Source organism: Parasteatoda tepidariorum, chromosome 9, assembly GCF_043381705.1.
Source record: "Parasteatoda tepidariorum isolate YZ-2023 chromosome 9, CAS_Ptep_4.0, whole genome shotgun sequence".
NCBI classification, from domain to species: Eukaryota; Metazoa; Arthropoda; class Arachnida; order Araneae; family Theridiidae; genus Parasteatoda; species Parasteatoda tepidariorum.
This window is the reverse complement of record NC_092212.1, coordinates 70,105,019-70,115,059: the sequence shown is the minus strand read 5'-3', so window position 1 is coordinate 70,115,059 and position 10,041 is coordinate 70,105,019. Positions and strand designations below refer to the sequence as shown.

The 10,041-nt window shown below is 28.8% G+C and overlaps 1 protein-coding gene across 1 annotated transcript in view; it reads left to right on the top strand.

Annotated features, from left to right (window-relative positions):
- The first annotated feature begins 810 nt into the window (after positions 1-810).
- The window catches only part of LOC107455520 (uncharacterized), a 15,099-nt gene continuing 5,868 nt past the window's right edge, over positions 811-10,041 (top strand). Inside the window, exons 1-4 of the mRNA XM_043054405.2 lie at positions 811-943; positions 2,934-2,986; positions 5,134-5,253; positions 9,691-9,738. Of these exons, the coding sequence (XP_042910339.2) occupies positions 865-943; positions 2,934-2,986; positions 5,134-5,253; positions 9,691-9,738 (300 nt within the window). The 5' untranslated portion in view covers positions 811-864. The remainder of the gene's footprint in view (positions 944-2,933; positions 2,987-5,133; positions 5,254-9,690; positions 9,739-10,041) is intronic.

Here is a 10,041-nt window from a genome sequence, read left to right as displayed (position 1 = left end):
GATATATTTCAGGCTCTAATTTGTTTGAACTGTTTACACGGAGATAGAAATTATGATAAAGTTGCATTTCTGACTAAAAAAACTAAAATACATAACACATTTAGAATTATTAATTTAGAAATTATTTATTCATATGTCTTTTGTTTACTGAAAATTCTAGCTTTAATAATTATCGTTCCTTTTACAAAACATTTAGTAAGGCATGCAAATCTAAAAAGTTAAATTATCCTAAAAATTGGTTTTAATACCGTACCTTTAGGTATCATGATTAAATTACAAAATTTTACCACTGTTACAAAATTTTATCACAAATCATGAAGACGCATTTTATTTATAATTTTATTAAAATCATCTTCGAAGTGTTTTGGGTAGAAATTACTGAGCTTTTAGGTGTCCCCATAGAGCGAAAAACACTGTATTTTTTTAGTTTTGACCTCCTATAACAGGGCAAAAAGGTTTTTCCGTGAACATGACTTAAAAACAAAAAAGCGTATTAATATTTTATTTTTTCTGTGCTTGTTTTTCGTTCTACTGTTATATAAGCACATAATGCCCGTCTATGTATGATTCAATTATATTTTAGACAATATAAAGAGCAACGCATTCTTTATGAGGAAGTATCGTTATCGCTGTAATTATTATACCACTGGAACACACAATGGCTGGAATACACAATTTCGAAACAATGCCAAATTATTTGCTCAGCTTTTATGATTTGACTATAAAACCATTTTATTTAGCTCATAAATTCTAAATCGATTTGCATAAGCTTCAACTTTTTGCTTCAAAATGAGTAATTTTAAGTTTTTTATATTCGTTTATACTATTTTTGCAATTGCCTCAGTTCCAACTTTCGGATTTGGAATGGCACCACCCATGCCAAGTCCAAGAGGAACGGACCATTTATATCCTTGCTCTATGCATGTTGCATGTGGAGATCCTGGTATGATTTAATGACTTCATATTTTGAAATAATAATTATAAATACATTAATAAGTAATTATTCAGATGTATTGTTTATCAATTAAAATAGCTGAAATCTGGAGATGTACTGGACTATTTAACTCATTATTGCTTAAATATTTTATAAAATGATTAGTGCCCCATTGGCTCCGTGGTGTATACAATTTCTGCAAATGACTTGAATCACTTTTAAACTTTGATAAAAATTTACTTGCTTTGTTTCTGTTTGCATGTTTTTAACGTCAAACATAATTTTTTGATTTTTATAATGCTTCAAATTCATAAGACCATGATAATTCCCAATATGTTAATGTTGCATACGAGAATAATGGTATTGCAAACTGATATCATATAAAAAATAATTATAAACTTAAATTGTTTTGTAGAAGTAGTTTTGAAAATTAGAGTCTGAGCGCATAGGGTGAACAATAGAGAATAAGCAAATACAAGATTCTATTGTACTCCTTTTACATTGATTCTTTACAGGCCAGAGACCATTTTTTCAAAACCTGAAATGTGTGAAAGCAAAAAATAAAAATTCACTTTTTTCCTGGAAAAACCACCGATTTTTCTGCGACAGATAAGTGACCATTGGGTGGCATTTAACAGGCAATTTTTTAATACGCAGTTCTTAAAGTTAGATCTTTCTTAATTTTTATCTTTAAAATTTCAAAAGTCCGTAGTAGAGTAGTTTCTTTTATTTGAAGTAAATCTGATTCCTCTGTTTTGCTAATGCATTCTGTCACGTTCAAAAGATCAAAACCATCCATATAAGCGCATTATTTACTTATCTTTGAAAAAATTTAGTATAGTTCACGGATTATTCTTTATAGTTTACGGATTAGTGGCTTCCTTTTTGCAAAAAAATAAGTGGCCAACAAGAGGCAAAAAGCGAAAAAAAATTTTATTGCCACCTTTTAAATTAATATTTTATTTAATGTTTGCTTTCATATTTCAAAAATGCGATATGGATCAGTTTCTTTACCTTTAAATAAGTCATTTGATTGATCGTTTTTGCCAATGTATTCTTTAAAATTTAAAGGGTAAAAGCCATTCATATTAGCGCATTATCTTAGTATCCTTCCGAAATTCATAGTATAATTTACGGATTATTCCTTTCTATTAAATAAGCCAATTATATGGAAACATAAATTAAGCATTTAAACTTTAAAATATGAACAGTATTAAAGTTGTAAACGTAACAAAAATTAATTTTATTTTACTATATGGTGCATTACTATACTATGTGTTATTTCAAATTTTAAAATTCCATTCAGACCCAATTCTTTCATTAGAAATTAACATTTTTATGCATTTCCTATCCACCTACATTCCTACCAGATTCCAATATAAGAAAATATTTAGTGTCAGCAAGAACTTGTATCACAAAGTTCAACAATTTTGTAAATGATTTGCAAATGCACCATGCAATTTTGAGACAATGTTAAAAGTTAATCTTCAATCCCAAACCAAGAGTGGAAACAGTTCCAAAATCAAGGATAAATTCATATTCTCAAGTTTTATTTTAGATTATATAACCATCACTGAAAAAAGGTTTATTTGCGCAGGATTTTATATATTTTTCTTAGGCACTTCAAGAGTGAAAATTGGCCTTATCATTGCGTTTTCAACAATAACTAAATGTCGCAATTGAGAATCTGGATAAAGCTAGAATAAAACAAAGCTAAAACAAGCATTATAGTCCTGTAAATGAAAGGTTAAAAATGAGATAGTTTTCGTAAGGGGTTTTGCTTGCCTTTACTTAATATTTAAGAAACCAAGCTTTGATTGTTTAAATAGATTTATTATTTGATTCAATTTAAAATAACATTAAAAATATTCACTAAGAACTATTGTAGTGAAAAATGTATAATAAAACGAATAGTTTTAAAATTAATAGACTTTAGACAACAGCAGATTTTTTTAATATTATTGCCTAAGAAAATGAGATTTAAATGATTTTTTTCCAGATCCAAAGGACAAAAAAGAATTTGAGGACATGTTTGCTCGAATTGAACACGAGGTAATATCATCAATAAATTGAACTATTGGATGCAAGTGAACTGAATTATTTTTTATATCGCATTTATAGAACATTATTTAATCAGAACATATACATATTTTAAGAAATTACACCCAATCACACCATCTTCACATTTATGGAACTTTCATCAATCGCATTTAAAGAACATTTATTTTTACTATCTTGTATTCAACAAATAACATATGCTAACTTTGTAACAAGGAAAATCAAAAATATTAGGGAAGAGCACCCTTTTTTGCGCTTTTTGTTTGTGTAATATAATTGTTGTGAGTTTCATATCAATTACATTATCTTTAGATCAAACGTTCTATTTCCATGTTTTTATTCTTGCTCTTATAAATATTGATTCACCTGATTTTGATATTGCTGTCGTTACTTTCGAGTTTAAATTGTAACTTTCAAAAATTAGTATACATTCCTTTCATACCTCTTATTATAAGCAAAATAAGAATTGAGGTAATAATTTGAGATAATAAATTTACGGAAGTCGCCTGTAAACCAACACGCTATAGGTCCTCTTTGATTTTATTTAATTTGATGTCAAAATGTTGAAATAATTGGATATATTTACATTTTAAAAAAACTGATACTCAAATCTCGTGAAACTCGATTAGTTTATGACGAAAATATTTTCTAGAATATGCTACGAGCGAAAATTTTACCAAAAATGACGAAAAAACTATAGCCACTTTTTCGACGATACGGATTTCGCATGAAGTAAAGAATTTATTCGTCATTATTTAATTTTTCAAACAAAAAGTATCATGATGAACTTGTAGTGCCTCATAGCAACTAACGGAAGACGAAATTATCCACTTTTTCGTGGGCACCATGTAAGATAATCAACGTCACCCCAACAAACAAACAAAAAAACAGAAAAAAAACCGCACCCATGCTCGAAACGTGAATCGAACCGTGAATCTTCCTGGTGCGAGGCCAACTTCTTAACCACAATATCACCCGGTCAGCTAACATGGTCATTCAAGTTTTTGGTCATATATTTGAGAGTTTGCATTTCTTTACAAATCACGTGACTTCGTGATGAAATGGTCCTGAAAATTAACGAATTTGTGCTCAATGATTACAGAATTGTCAAAAATGAGAGAAACTATGACTTACTATTTGTGACTGTGACAGTGTTCTCCTTACTCTGTTGCTACTCAATCTCTATCACATACAACTGGGCCCGTATACATTCAACTGCTAATAGCACCACAGGAGGGACCCCACATGCTAACATTATCGTAATACATATATCACGACCAGCACTCAAAAGTTTGATGATCTTAATACGGCTCTCCCGGTTTCTCGCACAACAATGAATCAATTAGTATTATCCATTCATTAAATTCTATGACAGATAAAATTCTAAAGGAGGACTAATGTAGCATAGCAACCACTCCAACCACTCAATTATCATTCGCTAGTATATAAGACATGTTAACTAGACTCAAGCTTGATGTACCTTTTAATAAATGGTGGTCGGTACCCTACTTTCGTAATTGGTGATTAGCCTTGCGTGATTTCAACTCGCTTATTTAAACTAAAACGTTCACTTCAATTTGAGCACACTTAGTTCTGTGGGTGGTCCACTGTAAACACTTGACTTACTATTTGAGACTATGATATTGTCTCCATACGCTGTTGCTATTCACTCTCTATCACATACAACTGGACCTGTATCCATTCAACTGCTAATAGCAACACAGGAGTGACCACACATGCCAACATTATCTGGATACATATATCACGACCAGCACTCAAAAGTTCGATGATCTTAATGCAGCTCTCCCGGTCTCTCGCACAACAATGAATCAATTAGTGGTATTCATTCATCGAATTCTAAAACAGATAAAATTCTAAAGGAGGACTAATGTAACGTAGCCACCTCTACAACTCCTCAATTGCCATTCACTAGCATATAAGACATGTTAATTCGATTCTATCCTGAGGTACCTATTGATAGATGGCTGTTAACATTGTCAGTAGCCTACACAAGCTGTTTTTAAGTAAATGAGTCAAGGTGAAATATTTATTCAATAAACTTCCAGAAGACTCAAAATTATTTTTATATGTCATGTAAAGCACGGATCTCTTTTAATCTAAATTTATGACTTTGATTACAGGATTTTTTGATCGTAGCAGGGGATTTAAAAGAATCAAACGATCTTTATTCTTACAAATCTTATGAAGAAATGAATCCAATGATAGCGGAAACATGTGAAATAGCAGATGGAGACTTACGGGTAGGTTTAGTTGATTTACGTTTAATTTCTTTGGCAGAAATAATGCTTTTATTGTTTATTATTATAAATAAACAGTTTCGCCAATTAAATGGCACCACTTATGGGATTCAAGAAAATTCAGGGTTTTGTAAACAGCAAATGAATTCATTTCATATAAGTACGAGTTGATTATAAAATAGATTACAATTTATTTCCAAATCATATGCTTATATTCATTAGTTTTGAAAACGGGACTGGTTTTGTCGTTAAGACAAAAGCTATCAATGCTTTAAGCAAATTTTAATTAAACGTTAGTTAAAACAGTCAATCTTCATCAATATGGTATAGAATTTAAATCATTGAAGACAGTCTCTTTTATTCAAACTCTACCTATCTAAGAGCTAAATTTAGAAATAAATTAAAAAGAAAACTCATCTGGGAATGAAATGTCTGAAGTGAAACAAATTGATATTGACTACGAAGTAAACTTCATCAATTTTAAAAACGAGACTGGATGTGGAGTCAAGAAAAAAACTATCAGTGATCAAACTATCTATTTCTATTCGTATGGTAGAAAATCTACATCCTGAAAGACAGTCTCTTTAATCTGAACTCTACCTATCTGAAAACTAAAAATTAAAATTCGATTTTTTTTTTTAAAAAAAAAGCTTCAAGGAGTGAAATATTTTATATTTAGAGTTTCTTGAGAAATTGCAGAATGAAATAGATTTGCCAAGATCGGCTTTCTTAGATATATATTATCCGGGCCAAAATATCCGAACATCAAATGCTACGAACTTAGAGAGCCATATGGCATGCCTTAGTAAATTAGTCCTATTTTTATATAGTCCTATTTTTTCTTAGTCCTATTTTTATATCCCATCGATGACTGCCTACACAAGTCCAGAGAAACGTTCCATGATTTTTTCAATAGGTGGCCTTAAGAACTGACTTGCCAAGGTTCATCACAGCCAAAAGGTGTGCTGGCAGTGAGGATTTCCAATTTGACTCTGTATGCAATCTTTGTTCCAATTCATTCTAAAGGTTTGTATAAGATAATGATCAAGGCTCTTAGTAGGCTAGCTCAGGTTTAAACCACTAAACCATGGAATATACTAAACAGTCCTTTCATGAACAGCGTTATTTAATCTCACAGCCTACGATAACGATTCGAAATGTAATTTACAACCCTTTTTGTGCTCAATATCTTCTGCATTTGTGCATGCAATTTGTGCATTCTTAATGAGAGAATGATAGAGATATCAAGGGTTGGAGAGAGTATGAACCCATCTTTGCCAGGTTACAAAAATTACAAAACAATCATCAAGCAACTCTTGTTTTTCAATTTCAAACTTCTCTCCAATGGGAGTGGACTCTTCTAGACAAAGAAAGCTAAGGAATGCTATGTATTCCTTACACCATTATTCATTTGAAGTAAAATTCTTCTACCCCCATACATTGTTTTTAAGGTAAATGGAAAAAATAACTTTAATTAAAGACGTACTGAAGAAATGCTATTTTAAGTGAGTTATATTATAGGAAATTCGAATTATATTTTTCGATTTCTGGCTTCTGAAATCAAAAATAACGTTTGAAATATTTTAAATTATTAAAAAAAAAATTTCAAACTAACTCTCTTTAAATCCAAACCTCTTTTATTTATAAGCTAAAAGAAATAATGAGATCAATATACAATAGCTCAGTTATGAGATCAAATTTGCATTTTGCATTGTACAAATATATTAATATATCTTGAACAATGTTTTAATATTTTCCTGCTAAAGATAATATTTTTTTGCAGTTTTTATTGCAGTTCATAAAGATATTATTTTTATTGCAGAAAAAAGTTTTTTTTGTCCTTTTATGAATATTTTTCATTTTGTTATTTGTTTAAAAAATACTTACAGCAATGTTAAGATGAGCGATACCACGTTTGAATGCTTTACTGTAAAAGCTTTCTGAACATTTTCACTCACCCTCTCTATGTCATCTTAATATATTCAGAAAATATGATAAAGAAAATCTGAATGCGCCACTGAATTCTGCCTAGATAAATTAATCGCAATTACTATTTATTTTACATATTAGAAATTATTATAAAAAGTTAAGTAATTAATTACTTACTTAACTCTTAAAAAATAAACTTTTAATTAAAAAAGTTAAGTAATCAAAGAATATGTTAAGTAATATAATATGAGGTAAACTTATAGATTTTTCAATATCTGCTGTTATTCCTCAACATAAACATTCGAAACTATACAGAAATTAAAGTACAGTAAGAGCAAGTTCAAAGCTCTTTTAAATTTTATAAAATATGAACAAAAAATATTGAAGCTAAGAGTAACTATTTTCTCTTACTTTCTTTACTTCTTATATAAAAATAATGGTATAAAAAGAATGGAAATTATTGGAAGCAACTTATTTTTTTTAAGAAATAAAAATGAAATATTATTATTAATATTATTTTCTTAAAAGAGGTTCCGCTATGATTTTTTATTCACTATTTCTAGCCATATTCAAAATTAACAACAATCGTGTAACAATAAATTATTTGTCTGTGTATAGTGTATTTAGCAATTTTGTATTTAATTCAAAACATATCACGCGAATTGAAAATTACAGAACAGTTTAATTGTCTTGGCTCTAGAGAACGACTTCAGAACTAATCTAAGATTTTCTAATTAACAAATAATTAAGAGAACATTAAATGTACTTTTGTGCAGATGAAATTAAGTTACAACATTTGAAGGGTTCCTTCTCTGAATAATGATACATTTCCTTTTAAACAAGAAATGATTTTTTCCATCACAAAATAATAAAGGTACTCACACTCTAGAAATTACGTTTCCAATAGTTTCATGCCTTGATTTCCTGAACATAAAATTCTTTTTTTGTACATTTCATCATATCCACGGAATAACTTAAGTAATTTTTATTATTTAATTTAATAATGGTCGAGAAATTTGAGAATCATTTTGTGCTCAGATTTGATAAAAACTATGGCAATGTTAAACAACAATATTTGAAATTGTCATCAAATTTCATCAAAAATCATGAGAAATAAAAATTTGGAAAATTTGACTTTTGCAAAATTTCATTATTCGCATATATTTTGTCATTTTTGTTTAAATTTCGTATTTTGCCCTTTAAAAATACTTATAATGAATTTGTATACAAAGTAAACTAAATAAAAAATCTTAGCAACTTTATTAATTTATTCAATAAAAGCAGAATATTAACCTAAATAGTTAATATTTATCTAAAAACTGTTAATGGATAAAATAGCTTTATAGTCTATAATAATAAAATGTATAATTTGTCTGTGCGTTTGCCTCTGTTATAGATTCCAAACAGTTTTGGCCAGTGTCTTGAAAATTAAACAGGATAAAAACAGCAATTTTAGTTCGCAAGTCTAAAATCATTCAAAAATTTCCATAAGGTCCTTCTTGTGAGATGCTTGAAAATCAAATATTCTGATTGGCTTAGAACTCGTCTTCGATATATAATAAACTGTAGAAGATTCTATTTTTTGTCTTTGTCTTTTAGATATGTTAATGATAAAATCAGATGATATTTGCTAGCTTACAGCCCTCGTAAATAAATGAAGAAGTCTTGCACCTTCTTTAATATTTAATTGTTTTTTAATATTTATGTCATATAAGCACAATGATTAACGACATCGTGTTAACAATTAACGTTTCTAAAGTTATATGAAACAACGTGTTTATTTGATAGATAAACTATTAATAACGTGCTTTGTTTAATCTAATAATGCAAAGCCACTGTGAGGGACAAAATTTGATATTAAATTTAAAAAAATGAAATTTGCATTACGAATTGTGTAGGTATATAATTTTCTGGCTTGTGCATGTTTTCTTTATGTTGCAAAATATTTGTTGGCAGTGCAGACTTATTGATGTTTTTTTTCACCCTGACGAAGAAAACGTATTCAGTTAGTTATGCATAAAATGGTTATTGATTTAATAAAATACTTTCAGAGATATAACGTTGGCAAAAAATAAATACTTAAGATTTCAAAATTTCATCAATTTTCCTGGCAAAGCAAGTGTGATGTATTATTTTCTAGATTGCAGCTATTTCCTCTCCCTCCTAAGCGAATTTAAGTTAAAGCTTCCCCCCCCCCCAAAAAAAAAATACTACTTTATTCAAGGAAATCGCACTTTCGGGTCAGATATCATAACTTAAATACCATTTGCATAAATTAAAAAGCATGTTTAATTTTAGACATTTGATCAAAAAGATTGTTAAAAAAACTAATCACTTGTTCAAAAGTTATTAAGGATTCCTGAATTTTAATATTTGTGCATTTTAATTTTTGCTATTCCTTTTTTTTTAGTACTGTTTTAATCTGAAAAAAAAACTGTTGGCAAACGATATATTATATTATATTTACTGTATATGTTGATGACTCGTTAGTGATTTTCTTTAATTTTACAGGAAACTTTGTTTAACTTGATTGTGCAAATATATCTAGAAAACTATTCTGTAAGTTTATTATTTTTTTCTCTATAAGATGTAATGCAAGTGTGCTATTTAATTCTAAAACTATGGTATCCATTTACTAAAAAAGCATTTAAGTAAGTTTATACAAGGTTAACTTCAAACTCAATAATTAAAAAGTCTATGTTTGAATTTTGATAAATCTTTTTCCTCTGAAGGATAATCAGTAAATGCAATATAATAAATCTAATCTAATAAATGCAAGATACGAGGGTTGCTATTTATATTTCTGGCCTAATAATGAAAAAACAAATATGTAGGATCCGAATATTTTTTATCGATCTATCG